Here is a 17,552-nt window from a genome sequence, read left to right as displayed (position 1 = left end):
TTGCGCAAAAGTTGGTCTACAAAATAGGAGCGTTTTATGGCTTTATTTTTTCCGGTAATGGCAGCGATCTGCAATTTTTATCGCTACTGCGACCTTATGGCGGACACATTTTTGGGACGATTGGCATTTTTATAGCAATCGGTGTGAAAAAATGTCACTGGCAGGGAAGGGGTCAACAATAGGGTGCACTCAAGGTGTTAATTATGTTCCCTCATTGTGTTCTAACTGAGGGGGGGGGCAGACTAACTAGGGGAAATGGCAGATCGCTGTTCATACATTGTATGAACATGTGATCATTCATTTCTCCCCTGACAGGCCCGGGAGCTGTGTTTACACACGCAGCTCCCGGTTCTCGCTCTGTCACGAGCGATCGCTGGTGCCCGGCGGTGATCGCGCCCGCCGGTCACTCGCATCAGCACCAGGGGAGAGCACCTCCGGCAGCACGCCGGACTTCTGCTGTGCCTAGGCAGATCTCTAGCTGAGGTTATCCCTGAGGGAATGCAGAGCTATTCAGTCTTATAGAATGCTGCTGCTGCTGAACTTCTTTCAGAAATAGATTTGTTTGCATTCGTAGTGAATGAAGGTAAGAAATACTTCGCTCGGATCAAACTCTGGGGGTGGATGCCCTGGCTGTTCAAAGGAATTTTTCCCTAGCCTGTGCCAAATGAGCTGTCTCTGATTCTCATCCTGGATACTGAGAGGACTTTAAAGCAGGAGATGTTGCCTGACCAAGTCGTGGGGTATTGTGCTCGGCAGGAAAGGCAGCAAAGGAGCACAGAAGTCTGGAAAGGTTATTCTACGCTATTGTCCAACTAAAGGAGTAAATTCAGTGTACTCTTCATTTTCAGTGAGGCCTAGAAAGGCTTTGTCCTAGGTACCCAGAGAGCTACACCTTTGACAAAGTAACATACAGGGGCGGTCAGTGCTGACGTCCTAAAAATGCTAGTTTGGCTGCAATACTACATTCCACCCTGGCACACGTATGCGATTTAGTTTTAAGTGGCATATGTCAGCGACGCAAAACATTGGCGTGGCAGCCAGGGAGTGGTTGTATGTAATCTCCTCACAGCTATACATTAAAGTCCAGCCTGAGCTTTTTAGACAGGGAATTCTCCTCTGGGTCACGTGAGTGCAATTTGTTTTGCACGACTAGTTTTTAGCAGAGAGCGGTCTGAATTCCACTCTCCGCTGACATCACAGCCATCCGTCTAGATCTGCCAGCTGCCCTGGTTGATGGCAGTCTCGGCAAGCCGATGAGTCGGCCGCTCCCCTCCACTGCTCAGCACTTCAATGATGAGTTCACACTTTTGTGCCTTGCACAAACACTTGTTTGTTTTTATGCAATGTGTAATTTGTGTTGCATTGCCTTCAAAATGAATGTTATCACAGTGCAAAAACATGCATTGAAGTAGACAAAACTTGTGCAGATCATTCTTCACTCCTGTGACCGGTTTTCAGCCAGAGCTGGTCCAGGCTGGGGTAAGATCACAACCATATGGTTGGGACCTGGCTCAGCCTCTCGGCAAGCTGCTGAGAGCCTGAGCCCCCCACAGCCCAGCACTCCAGTGAACATGTGGGGGGGGGGGGGCAGTGACTGATCACTCAGTTCTGAGCAGAGGGTTGGTGTGATCAGCTGTTTGCTCAATTCTCAGGCTTGAAGCCAATGGTGGACAGATGCTGCATCCACCTAGGTAAGTATGAGTGCTGCTATATGAAAAGGCCGAGTGCTGACAGAACCTTTTTAAAGGCTGACCTGGGTTTTGTTGACTGGCTTGCAGAGATTTTGCTAAACTTGCTGTAGAAAGTCCTTCTGAATTAAAGTTAACTTGCTAATTATAAGTGCAGGATGAAAAGATTAACCTTGTTTCTGAACAGGGTGGATTTGATTAGGGATGCAACTAACGATTTTCAGAATCGATTAGTTGGCCGATTGTTTCGATTAATCGGATAATGGCCTAAAAAAAAAATTGCATTTTAAAATCGTTTTTTTTTGGGCCAATTTGTTGGGCAGATTACAAAACACAAATTGCCACAAACACATTACATGCTTTTCTGCAGCTTCTCCATTGAAGTATATTGAAACAAAATGGCACTGTTCTGCGTTAAAAAGTCCTTCCCCTTTCCAAATATGCAGCAGCTGAAAAAAATCATGGATGCCAACGTGTCCCATAGGAAACCATGCAACTTAACTGGGGTTAAAAAACAAGTACAAAGAGCAAAAAATTGCTACTGTAAGGGGTTCATTTTTTTTTACTGTGAGACAGTGAAAGTAATATTTACAGTAGCGATTTGCTTTTTTGTACTATAAAGGGCTAATTTTCGTTTTTTACAACCCCGTTATGTTACTGGCCGATTAATCGATTATGAAAATTGTAATCGATTCATTTCATCGATTAGTTGTCGATTAATCTATTAGTTGTTTTGGCCCTAGATTTGATTTAAATTTTTAAGAGCAACTGTCATCTCTGTCCAGCCGCGGCTTCTCTGACCCGCTGTTGATTCACCAACAGTCCCATTCACTCTAATGGTACAGCTGATGCGACGGTGACAAACTGGGTGAGGGAAGTGGTGGCAGGTGAGCGGGCACTTCCATGATGGATCTGAAATGACAGGTTCTCTTTAAATGTAAGGACTTTTTACTAACCTGACAGCCATATCATTAATTTTAAGGTTAAGATTTCCTAACCACCAGAAAAAAATAACGATTATCCAAACCGTTTCGATCATAGTTTGTCGTGTACACAGATTTGCAACAATGGGATATTCTTGAACTTTTATCTCGTGGTTACTGTGACATTGTGTGACTATCGGCGCATGTTATCTCATCTTGCAGAGCTTGGATTCATTGAATGAGTTTACCAAAAATGTAAATATTGCAGAATATACAGACTTGTGCTACAAAACTAAGCTCCTTTTCATGCTGAATAAACTACATTTATTAATGTATCTTAAATGAACCTATAGTTTTGGTTTCCTCCAGAAAGCATTTTTATTAAAATTTGATAAAGCTAAAATCCGATAAAAAAAAAAAAACATTTATATCCACCCCGTTTCTGAAACCAGTTGGGTGTTTTCTGCTACAAATGAAGCCAGCAGCTACACCTACTGTAGCTGCTGATTTTTATTATTGGGACACTTGCCTGTCCTGGAATCGGCGATGTCGGCACCCCAGCCAATGTATTCATCAGCTCTCTGGTACTGCCACTGCCAAACCTAGGTTCCCTCCCTGCACTTGCTGATTGGCCCAGCAGTGGGGGAAAGGAGGATGGGGACTGAACTTCTGAGTGATCTCTCAGAAGTGGGCAACAGGCACCTGTTTTAAAAGGTACCCGCTCAACACCCCCTCCCCCGCCAATGCAGGAGGGGGGGGCTGTCAGATGAGTGGAGCTTCCACTTTTGTGTGGGACTACACCTCAGCCAGCTGGCCAGACTAAAACCATATAATTGAGGTGAGTGAAGTCGCTGATCTGGCTGTGTGACAGAAGTGGCTGGGAACAAGATTGTTTACAGAGTTAAAACTCTTGACAGATATGGTCACCACTATATTCATGCTGTGTACTTGCATGTGTAAGATCCCCCCCCCCCCCCCCCCCATGAATTCTAATGTATAGCATTGGTTTATGTTTTAATGTAATTTTTTTTTTCTTTTCTTACAGCTGAACCTTTGCCTCTAATGGACTTGTGTAGAAGGTCTGTTCGTCTTGCATTGGGAAAAGAGAGACTAAATGAAATCCAAACACTTCCGCTGCCAGCATCTCTCAAAGGCTACCTACTTTATCACTGACGGTCCATGCATGACTGTAATGGACTGGTCACCTTTAACCCAGTGCTATGCATCCCAAGGCTCCACTTTTGTCCTTAATGCTTGCTGGTAGGAAGATAGCGGTACAGATTCCTCACTTGCATGCCTCTATCTACAAGATACCTCCAGGACCCTTACTTCTTGGACCCTGCAACAACTAAAATCTTTTCCTATGAAGGATATTTACAATGTGTGACTTAAGTGGTTCATGTTTAATATATGAACGGATCTATTTTTTAATGTAATAGTCTATTTCTGAACAGGAAACAGACTTGTTTTCATATGCCCTCTTTATGGGCTCTTATGTGTCTAAATTTTAAATGTGTTTTTGTTTGTAGTTTACCTGCCATTGTGCCTAAAGACACTAAGGTCGGAGTGATTTCGGTCTCGATTCTAAAATACATGGGTTCAGAACGGTTCATTGCCCAGGCATAGGTATCTCCTGTTTTTTACATTAGACTGGAAGCTTCTAGAGCCCTTCTAAGTCCCCTGGTTTAGAATGAGCAATGCATAATTTAATCTGTGAGCACCCCCTTCTACAGACGCATAGTAGTCCCATCATCCTCCTAGGGGATGTGGGAGTTGTAGTCCAGTGTTTGTACTACGGGAAGTGGAAATTGTACAATCTTCATTTGTCCACCTGATTGATTGAGCTGTGTTCTGGTCATGACTAATAGCATGGTATTGATTAACAAGAAGTTGCCCTTACACCTTCAGATACAAGTACAATGCAAAACCACAAATCGGGAAGCTTCTTGCTTGGATAAGCCTAATATGCATTTAGTATTGCAGAATGTTCTTGGTATCCATATTGCAGGTGGAGAGCTAGTTTTGTCATTGATCGTGTACCATGTTTTCAGTCCATTAAACAGCCTGCGGAACCTGATGACACATTTGCTTAGTGGCACAATTTCTCAGGCTGACCCATGCTTGCTGACTGATCTCATAACCACTTGAATACATTCATCCCTTTTTTGCCTTCACTTTAAATGCCGCACAGATCAAAATGGGGAAACACGATTGCACAGGTACAATGGCTAGGTTTTTATGTATGTTTATGTGAAATTTAAAGAGCACCTTCTGCCTTTTCACATGGGAGGCGGCCTTATTGTGGGTGGAACAAATGTGAAAGCAGCCGCTGTCTTCTCAGTGATACGGCTAGTTAATAGCAAATTCAGGCCTTTTTATTGGCCTGGCCCACAAAATGGCTTCGTCAGCTGTGTCCAGGTCACAGGTGCCAAAACACTGCTGCTGTAGGGTACGGAAAAAGATTGGACATTCAATTTTAAAAAGTGCACATTGGTGCCAAGACTGTAAGGGTAGATCAGGTACCAACCTTTTCCATGCCTATAAGCTAACTTGTCTTGCTGGTAAGGACTCTTGCTGTATTGCACAAATAAGAGGGATTTGTAAAATACTTTTTTCTGCCTTCTGATATACTTTTCAGCGCAAGTAGTCTTCCACCTCACAAAAGTGGCTTTAGAGGGTCTCCCTTCTGTCTTCAGTTTGTCTGTACAGTTTTTTTAATTTCTTTGTAATTGTGTAGATAATAAAGTCTGTAATAAAGAAATAGTTTATTAAATATAAATCTAGTATCTGTCTGCAATTCATCAAACTAATGAAGCTATAGGGTTATCTTGAAGGATATTGCACAATACAGATTTTTAAAGAACTGATTTACTTTTACATTATTGGGAATTAAACTGTACATGTTTAAGAAACAAAGTTTCTCTTTTGTTCATGGATGGACACGGCACTCTCGACAAAGTGGGTATTCAGCCTTCAACTAGGAGAGGACTAGGCAGAAACGGGTTAATGTTTAAACATATCAAACTGTACAGTACCGCCCCAGGGGCGTTCCCTCTAGGTACAACCCCCTCTCCCTGCACCATGCACCTCGTTTTTCTGCCTAGTATTGGGGAAGGACATGGCTCCCTTCAGGCCCATGGCTCTTGGAGTTTTTTTTTTTTGTTTGTTTTGTTCCTGAGATCAGCTAGCAACTGCTGACTGGGCGACAGGCTGAATCCCAGATCCTTGGAGTCTCCAGTTTCGGCCAGCGAGCGTGTGCCGACCATTAGCTACACGCTGGGTTGTCCACGGCAGGCCCAGTTTCTCCAGGGGTGGCCAGTGAGCTACATGCTCCGGTGTACGCATATGACCGGGCTCCATGACTGATTCAGTGTACCGGGCCGACAGTCACCTCCGTCGCCATGCGGAAGATTACCTGTTGGATGCTTCCAGCGAGTCCACGCGGAACAGGTAAGTGGCTGTTTTTCCCTACTTCGTGGGGGGGACATGGCTGGGGAGGCTGTTTGGGGGGATTGTACACCTCCTTGCACCTCCCTCCCTGCACTGTGTTGGCTGCATTCTCATGGGCCACCTAGGGGGGCGTCTGGCACGGAGGCCTGCACTGTCTGTCTCCCGGGAGGGGGGCTAAAATGGTGCCTCCCCCCCCCCCCCCCCCCCCCCCCATCTTCCGGGGACAATTCTGATGCTGAGTCGGGCACGGCTGCGGCTCATGGCCAGGATTCTGATGTGGCAGACCGCGGCCATTCAGATAGTGAGGATGACTCGGTCTGGATCAGCATGTGAAAAGCTCTGGTCAATGAGCTGATCACCACAGTGCAGGACACACTGAAGTTGGAGAATTCTGTGGAGGCGTCGGCCCCCTTTGGGTTCCGTAAGCCAACCCGCACTGCAAAAGTGTTTCCTTGTACAAAAGCTCATCAAGATAAGAAACGCAAGGATTGGGGGGGGGGGGGGGAACCACAGGTTTTTGCTGCACCAAAAAAATTGCTGGTATGGTATCTTTTTGAGTTTCCTGAAGGAATGGACCTCTCCTCCGGTAGTGGACCCCCCTGTGTCCAGGCTCAACTAAGTGACCATGATTCCAGTGGAAGGGGACAAGGCTGAGGCGATCGCCCGCTATCTATGGTGATGGGCTTGGCTGTGCGCCCAGCGGTGGCTGGGGCTCTAGTGTCTCAAACAGACTGAGTGGGCAAAGATACTGCCCCAGGTGCTAAAAGCTTGTCAGGTGCCTCCGGATGAGGTGGCTTTGGCCGACCAGCTAGTGCAAGGCCTTAAGTTTGTTTACAGGTCTGACCTGGATACTATTCCCTTGCTGTCCAGGGCCTCGGTCTATGCGTTGGTGTTGCGTCGCCTGATCTGGCTTAAGTCTTGGTCGGTGGACCAATCTTCTAAGAAGGCCCTGATGGATTTGCCCTTTAAGGGAGACAGACTGTTTGATGCCTCTTGATATTATTAAGGATGCCACGGAGGGCAAGAGCACGCTGCTCCCGTAATCCTTGTAGAGTCGGGAGCCACGCCGTAGGCAAGGCCCCTCTTTCACTGCAAACAATTTTATTTTATTTTCGTTCGCCCAATGCTGCGGGTAAAGGCTCCCATGCTGACAAAGCACCTGCAACCCAACTAGCCTGCGGCAAAACCAAAGTCCACATGAAGGTTTGCCCCGCCCATCTCAAGTGGGGGGGGGGCAAACTCGGGTCGTCTCTGATCTCCGTCTGATGTGTTTTGCGAAATGGTTTCTTCGGGGGTACAAGAGTTTCTTGTCCGAGCAGATTTTTTTCCCTCCAGCTGCAGCCGACTCGTCTGGCAGCCCTGTTCAAGGTGCTTCAGGATCTGCTGGCTCGTGGAGTGATCATACCGGTTCCGTCGCAGGAACAGTTTCAGGGTTTCTACTTGAATCTTTTCGTAGTGCCGAAGGACTTAGTCCGATCCTGGATCTCAAAGCTCTTAATTGCTTTGTTAGGGTGCAAAGATTCAGGATGGAGTCAGTTTGCTCTGTCGCGGCTCTCCATTCAGGGGTCTTTCTGGTGTCCTTGGACATCAAGGACGCATACTTACATGTTCCCATCAGATTCCTGCGTTTTGCTGTCGGAGGATCACTATCAGTTTGTGGCTCTCCCCTTCAGCTTGGGGTCGGCGCCAAGGGTGTTCACCAAGGTGCTGGCTCCGATTCTGGCCCTGCTACGATAGTGTGGCATCGCTATTGTGGGCTACTTGGACGACCACCTTTTGAGGGCCACTTCAAGCTCAGAATTGGAGGGTGTGGCTATAGCCTGTCTGACCCTCCGGGAATTCGGTTGGGTGCTAAACACCTGTTAGTCGGTCTTGGCCCGTCTCAACGCCTGGGGTTGGTCCTGGACTTTTCGGTGGCAATGGTTTTCTGCCAGTAGAAAGGTCATGTCGGCCTTTCATCTCAATGAGGATATTGTCCTTGTGTCCTCACCCGGCACATCCGAGGGAGACTGCGTTGCACTCTTTTATCGGGCACTATGGGTGTACCTTTTGGCTACTGCTCCGTTCCAGAGGTCTGACTCACTGTTTGTTTTGGTAGCTGGTCCTAAGAAGAGCCTGGCGGTCACGTTGTCCACCATTTCTAAGAGGATCAGGCAGATTGTGATCCAGGCTTATGCTCTTAAGGGGCGGGTGCCCCCCTTTCCTGGCATGGCGCATTCGACCAGGGCAATGGGTGCCTCTTGAAACGTCCGCTTGGTGTTGGAATGCTCAAGTGTGTAAGGCGGCCACTTGGTCGTCTGTTCACGCTCACAAAGTTTTGAGGTGGATGTGAGTGCATCCTTCAGCCGCAAGGTTTTGAAGACGGCCGTTTGAAGGTTGCAACTCCTCCGTTTGAACTCTGGTTTTTGTTGGTGTTTGGTTCTGATGCTGTTCCTATATATATATATATATATATATATATATATATATATATATATATATATATATATATATATATATATATATATATATATATATATATATATATATATATATATATATATATATATATATATATAAATAAATTTTTTTTTTTTTTTGACACCGCTTTGGCATGTCCCACTTTGTCAAGAGTGCTGTGTCCGTCCATAAACAAAAGAGAAAATAGGATTTTTTTTTTTTTTTTGTACTCATTGTAAAATCTTTTTCTGAGTTCATAGACTGACACAGCACCCACCCCTCTGTTTGTACTGCTTTTTGACGAACTGAGCTGCAGGGAGAGGGGTTGTACCTAGATGGACTGCCCCCAGGGTGGTACTGTACAGTTATGTTTTAAACAACCGGTTTCTGCCTAGTCCTCTCCTAGTTGAAGGCTGAATACCCACTTTGTCATGAGTGCTGTGTACATCCATGAACTCGGAACAATTTTACGTGAGTATAAAAATCCTATTTTTTTTTCTAGTGACACCAGCCAATGGTTTTTTTTTTTGTAATGGTGAGATTGCCCCCCCCCTCTCATTTCTCAGGACTGAAAGTGATCTCTCAAAATTGGACTTTTTTTTTTTTTTCCCCCCCCAGGTAAAAATGCATTACTATTTCTACTGGAAAGCATTGCACCAGCAATCAGCAGATGGTCTGCAGCGTGTCAGTGCAAGTTTACATGCGGACAGGAAGAATCAAACTACCACAGCAGTTAACAGTGCTGTGATGGTTCCTTGAACTACAAGCCAACTGTCACAAAGGTTGCTGGTACTAGTAGCCTGCTCATTTACAGAACTCTGTGAATGAATGATACGGCTGGTACACAGGTATTCATTAAAATTGTGGTAAAATTGTGACTTTGACGTCGTACAAGGGTGAAAGGGGGCTAAGATGTGATCTCCATGCCTAGGAGCACAAATGGTGTGTTCGGGCTGCTTTTGCCCCTTGTTGGAGCATTTTCCAGCTTGTTTTGAAAGTAAAAATGCAGGGATAGGAGCAGTTTAAATCTGAACCTAAGGCAGATATAAAACGAACACAAAGCCCTTTTTCTTTTCTGCCTTTGCATCTTGCAATCTCCTCCTGTACAGAAGAGCTTGGACTGGAAGAGGAAGCACAAGGAGTCGTGTGTGAGTCAATGTGAACAAGGATATTCTGATGAAAGCACAGTGCCAGATAAGCTCATCAGTCTGCTGTTTTTCCTTTCAATGTACAGTCAGATTATTGAAGGGACAAACCTGAAAGAATTGAACTGCAGCAGAGAATTGTGTTTCCTGTCCTACTAGACAGGGGTGTGATACGTGTCAACTTAAAGTGGTTGTAAACCCTCCCCACTTAAACAGAATAGTTTATTAATCCCAAAGGGGAATTGTTGAAATGTATCCAGTGAAGTGAATGGCCTCAGATACAGAGATGAAACAAACCCCCCTACATATGTTTTACTTGTATATCTGCTTTGGAGAGAGTTAAATGCTACAAATATGTGCCTAGTTCAACTATGGGGGTTGCAACCACTTTAAGGAAATATGTATAATCTTTTTAGATGGAGTTCAGGTTTTAATGTGTCTGGTATCTGCTACACTGGGTACAAGGAAGACTGCGCAGACAATTGCTTGCATGTCAAATACAAAGTGTGAGTGGACAAATCACATACAGGTGTTGAAATAAGAGTAACTAAAATACACTTGATGGTAAACAAAACATGGTTTAGCTGTATTGATCGTACTAATTAACAAATCATTTAAAGATGCAAATATCACACGCATGTTAAGGGCCCTTTCACACGGGGCGGATCAGTAATGATCCGCCTCCGTACAGCTCAGCGGGGATCCTCCGTAAAATCCCCGCTGAGCTGACAGGGCGGTTCCCGCACACTGTGCAGGGACTGCCCTGTCTTTCCTCCGCTCTCCCCTATGGGGGATCGGACGAACACGGACCGTATGTCCGTCCGATCTGATCCGTCAGACGGAAGAAAAATAGGATTTTCTTCCGTCCGATTTTGCAGGTCTTTGCGGAGGCGGACACATTACGGGTGTCAGCGGATGGTCATCCGCTGACGCCCGTAATCACATAGGGACCCATGTATGTCCCGTTTTCATCCGCAATGGACGGATGAAAATGCGGACATACGGTCCGCACGTGTGAAAGGGCCCTAAGAGGCCAAATGATGAATACTGATGTGCCAGTGCATCAAAACACAAATATGAATGCACTAGGAGGGTACAATGTCAAACTCCACATTTAAAACATGGACAGACTTCATGGTTGAAAAGGAGCCAGAGCCCTGCCTTTGGGCTTTGACTGACTTGTGCCTTAACACTTGGCATAGTTGATGCAGTAAAAGTAGTTTCCAAAATTGGCCAAGTAAAATTGGTACGCTGTGGGTGCCACGCCAACTAATCACACCTGTAATGGCAACGTACACATTTTGTTTCAATACAGGTTTCCTTTTTGTGGAGTTTCGCTGACTTGTTTCTAGTATAACTTCTCCCCAAGTTCCCACTAGTAGTCATTTCAGTACAATTTTATATTTGGCTTTTTTGGGGGGGGGGGGGCAGGTGTTTCTCACATAAAAAAAAGATGGATACTGTCACTGGTTTGCGCAAAAGTTATAGCGTCTACAAAATAGGGGATAGATTTATGCCATTTTCATTCATATTTTTTTTTTTTACTAGTAATGGCGGCGATCTGCGATTTTTATTGGTACTGCGACCTTATGGCAGACACTTTTGACACATTTTTGGGACCATTGGCTATAAAAATGCATTGATTACTGTAAAATTGTCACTGGCAGGAAAGGGGTTAACACTAGGGGGCGAGGAAGGGGTTAATTATGTTCCCTGGGTGTTTTCTAACTGAAAGGGGGGAGTGGGACTGACTAGGGGAAATGACAGATCGCTGTTCATACATTGTACATACATTCATACATTTACACACACAGCTCCCGGTTCTCGCTCTGTAACGAGCGATCACGGGTGCACGGCGCTGATTGCGCCCACCGGGCACTCGCATCGGCACCAGGGGCGAGCAGGCGGCACACGCGCGCCTCTAGTGGCTGCAATGCAAAATCACGTTTATATTACGTGATTTTGCCCAGCCGAGCCGACCTGCCGCCGTAAAACTATGGTGGGCGGTCGGCAAGAGGTTAACCTGGAACTCCAATTTCATGTGTTGACTTTTAAATTGATGATAAAAAAAAATGTTTTTATTTGGTGTGTGTTTGTTTTTAATATATATTAAAAACAAACACACACCAAATAAAAACATTTTTTTAATTATCAATTTAAAAGTCAACACATTAAATTGGAGTTCCAGGTTAATCTCTTGCCGACCGTAGTTTTACGGCATGGTGTGTGGGTTTTGTTAAATATAATGTTGATATACAGCACAGACTGCTTCTGTTTCATTTTTCATGTACTATTAATAGGTGAATAATGCATTAAAGCGGGAGTTCACCCTAAAAAAATTTTTTAACCTTAGATGGATGCTCATTTTGTCTAGGGGAATCGAGTAGTTTTTTTTAAATCGAAGCTGTACTTACCGTTTTAGAGAGCGTTCTTCTCCGCCGCTTCCGGGTATGGGCTGCGGGACTGGGCGTTCCTATTTTGATTGACAGGCTTCCGACAGTCGCATCCATTGCGTCACGAGTAGCTGAAAGAAGCCGGATGTCAGTGCGGCTCTATACGGCGCCTGCGCACCGACACTCGGCTACTTTCGGAAAATCGTGACGCGATGGATGCGACCGTCGGAAGCCTGTCGGAAGACTGTCAATCAAAATAGGAACGCCCAGTCCCGCAGCCCATACCCAGAAGCGGCGGAGAAGATGCATCTCGTAAACGGTAAGTACTGCTTTGATTTTAAAAAAAATAGCCGATTCCCCTTGACAAAATGAGCATGAATCTAATGTTAAAAATGTTCATTTCCGGGTGAACTTCCACTTTAAGAATGAAATGTGTGGGCACACTACCTGAGCAGACAATTGGGTAAAATACTGAGATGATGTTTCCTTCTAAGAAATGGTGTTGGATGTCTGTGCCCCCCCCCCCCCCCTCCTTTATAGGAACAAGCATGCACATTGCCCAATGGAGCGTGTGCGTGTTTACCACCTCATTGTAAAATGAATGAGCAGATCTGGGATAATCTGCCTCCTAAATCCTCATTCTGTAGGTAGCATTACTTCTGTGTATTCCCTGCCTTCTGGTGTAGACTTCCTTCCAGCAAAGTCCTGACATTGTCTCTAGGCTTCTAATTGCCTCCAAACATGGAGCATTGGCAGACAGACTAGATCAAGGTGAAGAGGAAGTGGTGTTTCTAGTTTTAGCACTCTTTAACCATATGTGGACTGTCTCGTGCATGTCTCCCCTTTCTGTGGAATGTGAAGCCTAGGCTATAAACTACACTGAGCAGCCTTTTCTCTGTGGGAGACTCACAAATAAGAGCATGCTTAGGCTAGACACCCAAACATGGTTGAGTTCCAGCTGTAGCAAATACTTCAAATAAATGAGGCTGGAGCTTGACTCTGTTTATAGGCTGAGCCCTAGCAACGGTAAAATAAAGTCTCTGGGATAGGATACAGCTTTTGTAATCGTTCTATGAAGGATTGCACGCAGCATGTTCTTCCCTCTCTGTCTCTGCGGATTATGCTGGCTTCACACTCAAGTGCTGAACCTGGACGGAGCAACCGTTGATGATCTATTAAAGAATACACTTCATTTTGGGTTATTATAGCAGTTTCCACTTAGAATACAATTCTACGATAATGGACCAATTTGTTATGTATTTTAGGTTAGACATTAGTGTTATTTTGTTCAACCTTGTCGCTGAACTCAGAGGAAAAACTGCGCTAATACACCAAGAAATGTCATGCATAAAAAAAAAAATCGATATAAAAGGCAGCAGCAAGATATACATAGAAAATAAAGCCGCGCCAAAGGAAAATAAAAAAACTCTTATAGCTAGATTCACGTAGGGTTACGCCGGTGTATCAGTAGATACGCCTTCATAACTGAATCTACGCTGTCGTAAATTTAAGCGTATTCTGGAAACCAGATACGCTTAAATTAGGCTAAGATACCAGCGGCGTAAGTTTCCTACGCCGTCGTATCTTAGGGTGCATATTTACGCTGGCCGCTAGGTGGCGCTTCCATTGAGTTCGGCGTAGAATATGCAAATGACTAGATTCGCCCATTCACGAACGTACTTGTGCCCGTCGCAATTAATTTACGTTTACGTTAGAGATACACCGACATAATGATAAAGCTGCTCCCTAGGTGGCACATCCCATGCAAGGTATGGACGTCGGAACAGGCTTATCTTTTTACGTTGTTTGCGTAAGTCATACGCGAATCGGGCTTGACGTAATTAACGTTCACGTCAAAACGGCGTACTTTGGAGCAATGCACACTGGGATATGCATGCGCCGTTCGTTAAAAACGTCAATCACGTCGGGTCACCAGTCATTTACATAAAACACGCCCCCCTGTTCCACATTTGAATTAGGCGCGCTTAGGCCGGCCCATTTACTCTACGCCGCCGTAACTTAGGAGGCAAGTGCTTTGTGAATACAGCACTTGCCTCTCTAACTTACGGCGGCATATCGTATATGCCATATGCTACGTCTGCCTAACGTTGCGCCCGCCTACATGAATCTGGCTAATAGAAATGTCATGCATAAAAAAAATCAATATAAAAGGCAGCAGCAAGATATACATAGAAAATAAAGCCGCGCCAAAGAAAAAAAAAGTGAACTCAGGAAATGAATTCTCAAATTCTGATATTAAGCAAGTCCATAAGATGTGAGTATATAATTCCAAATTGCAGTAATGTTCATATAGGTGCAAAATCCTGAAAGCGTACACCACCCTAAAATGACTGATATTTTCACACTGAAGTGACACCCTTCACCGAAATGTAAGGCCGCTTACCAGAGGGCAAGCTTGATATGCAGTCGGCTATAGCCCAGCCGCGGCCTTTAATGGACTCAGAGATACAGGTTCCCAAGGAAAACTTCAGGTACAATCTCAGGCTCATCCGAACATATAGATGGAAAGGGGATGCACCATAGTGTAATTCCGTAAAAATATATATATTTATTTAAAACGTATATCGTACTTACAAACGTAGATAAAAACAAGCAGTGTGTAAAACAAAGTGCCAGCCGGCAACTAGTGGAGCCCTTCCTCCTTGGCGTGGTGACGTCACTGCACGTCCTCTCAGACGCGTTTCGTCATTAGTCAGACGTTCTCAATGGGATGTCGCTGAACTCCAGGCAAAAAAAAATGTAATTTAAAATGTATTTCTCAATAGCTACAGAGGATATCAATTCACTTTGTGTGTACCATATGCCTTTTGCAAAATCAGAAATGATGTAAAAGTGGTGGTGACCTCACTGCTGTACAGAGAGTAGAGCTGTGGGAGGGATCTAACCCCTTTAGAGGCTGTGTTCCGTCAGATTAGGGGACCCGTCGGGACGCTCTCTACGTTGCAGATAGAGAAAGGATCTGTGTGTTAGTGGGCGTCCTGACTTTCCTGTAGTCCAAAGGAGGGGGCGAGCACGACACTCCACACTAGGAGAGCCTTGTATTACTGTGTGGAGTTACAGACAGAAGAACAGAACGTGAGGATTTCTCAGAAGTAATAAAGACATTTAAAAGAAAAATGGAAGGATGAGGTAAGTGAAGGAGCACTGCACTAAGGTAAAGGTATTTAGGGGGAAACAAATTACCTTTACAACCCCTTTAATTGAACAAGCTGGGGTTAGAAGCTCATTAGTTTCTATGCAGAAATGAGCCTGATTTTGCACTCTCCAGCTTTAGTAAATACACCCCATTGTGTACTTAAAAGTGGGGTATGCACTAATATGGTTACAAACACGGCATTGTAAACTGCATCTATTATACTTTCTAATATCACCTCTATTGAATTCAATCTTCTCATGAGTTACAGGTGCCACTAGGATCTTCAGTATCCAACATTCAACCTTTGTCAGATGTCTCTCTGCTACCCGCTGTGGTGCCTACACATTCTGGGGCAGATCCCCATACATCTGCGTGGGCGCAGCGTATGTGAGATACGCTACGCCGCTGTAACTTACTTTTCTTTTCTTTGAATCCTGAAAGAATTTGCGCCGTAAGTTACGGCGGCGTAGTGTATCGCTCGCGGCGTAAGGGCGCGGAATTCAAATTGGGTGGGTAGGGGGCGTGTTTCATTTAAATGAAACGCGTCCCCGCGCCGAACGAACTGCGCATGCCCCGTCTGTCAAAACTCCCAGGGTGCATTGCTCCAAATGACGCCGCTAGGACATCATTGTTTTCGACGTGTACGTAAATGGCGTCCAGCCCCATTCACGGACGACTTACGCAAACGAAGTAAAATTTTCAAAATTATACGAGGGAACGACGGCCATACTTAACATTGAGTACGCCACCAGATAGCAGCTTTAACTATACGCCGGAAAAAGCCGAACGGAAACGACGTAAAAAAATGCGACGGCCGGTCGTACGTTCGTGGATCGTCGGAAATCGCTCATTTGCATACTCGACGCGGATTACGACGGGAACGCCACCCAGCGGATGCCGAAAAATTGCATCTAAAATCCGAAGACGTACGCCTGTCGGATCTAACCCAGATGCCGTCGTATCTTGTTTTGAGGATTCAAAACAAAGATACGACGCGGGAATTTTGAAATTACGCCGGCGTATCAATAGATACGCCGGCGTACTTTCTTTGTGGATCTACCCCAATATCTATCAACAAGCATTACCCATGCAGAGGAAGGAAAGAGCATTTTTTTAAGGGGCTGTAAAGGCAAATCCCTCCCAGTTCACAGGAGCCAGAAATACGGAGTGGGTATCTGGTATCAATGCGCCCTGGAAGTATTGACTGTCAGTGCACATTGAGAACAACGTTGGGCATTCTACATCCGCCACAATGTTAATTTTCAGCAGAAGACCCGGGGACCACCAAAAGTTTCCCAAGGACCACTGGTTGGCAACTGCTGTTCTACAGGACCTGGTTCTCCTGTATGACCAGGATTATGAATCTAATGTTGGGTCAGACAGTTCACATATGATTTTAAAATGTGCAGCCCATGCTGCAAACATACAAACTCCATGCACATCCAGTCCTAGGTAAAGCTTGAACATAGGAGCCAAAGCTCCAAGGTAGGAATTTTATCCTTGTAAGCCACTGTGCGGTCTCTTCCTGCGCCTGCTCCTTGTGTGTGTTTATCTGTGGTAGGAACATTCCATTGTGAGCTCCTTTGGGGGATGGACTAGAACATGGCGCTATGTGATATTCTGACGCCATACAAATACTGGAAATAAATATTTAGCTGTTTGTCTGGCTGTCCACTCGAAGGCATTTCTTAGGAATCCATTTCCATGCAAAGCAAGAGTAGGAATGGCGTTGCTGCCGCATGTTATTGATATGGTTCTGCAAATGCGCAAATCGGCTGCTACAGTAGCAGGGGTTCTGTTATTCTGGACATACTGTAAATGAAATTTCAAATATTGCCTCCAGGCAGATCTATAATAAGTGCAGATGTGTGTTCGTATAGGTAGATTCAGTAAGAGTTAGGCCGACTTATCAGTAGATAAGCCGACCTAACTCAGAATCTACGCCGACCTATGTTTAAATTTTATGCTCAAACAGAGATACGCTTAAACATATCTAAGATACGACGGCTTGCGCCGTCCTATCTTAGATTGCAATATTTTGGATGGCCGCTAGGTGGCGCTTCCATTGCGGTCGGCGTAGAATATGTAAATGAGTTGATACGCCGATTCACGAACGTACGCCCGGCCGCCGCAGTCGATTTACGCCGTTTCCGTAAGGCATTAGCAGGCCTAAAGTTATTCCATCTATTAGGTGGAATAACAATGTTAAAGTATGGCCGCCGTTCCCGCCGCGAGATTCAAATTTTTTACATCGTTTCCGTAAGTTGTCCGCGAATCGGGATTTACGTCATTTACGTCCACGTCGAAATCTATAGGCCCGTGCGGCATACGTAGCCGCAATGCACACTGGGGAATGT

General features: G+C 45.1%; 1 protein-coding gene across 4 annotated transcripts in view; it reads left to right on the top strand.

Annotated features, from left to right (window-relative positions):
• SPSB1 (splA/ryanodine receptor domain and SOCS box containing 1) overlaps window positions 1-5,384 on the top strand; it is a 32,110-nt gene extending 26,726 nt beyond the window's left edge. For all 4 annotated transcript variants that reach the window (XM_040325931.1, XM_040325929.1, XM_040325932.1 and 1 more), the window contains exon 3: window positions 3,657-5,384. In XM_040325931.1, coding sequence (XP_040181865.1) covers window positions 3,657-3,784 — 128 coding nt within the window. In that variant the 3' untranslated portion in view covers window positions 3,785-5,384. The remainder of the gene's footprint in view (window positions 1-3,656) is intronic.
• Window positions 5,385-17,552: the final 12,168 nt, after the last annotated feature.

Source organism: Rana temporaria, chromosome 10 (assembly GCF_905171775.1).
Source record: "Rana temporaria chromosome 10, aRanTem1.1, whole genome shotgun sequence".
NCBI lineage: Eukaryota > Metazoa > Chordata > Amphibia > Anura > Ranidae > Rana > Rana temporaria.
Note: the sequence above shows the minus strand (reverse complement) of the source record. Positions and strands in the feature narration are given on the sequence as shown.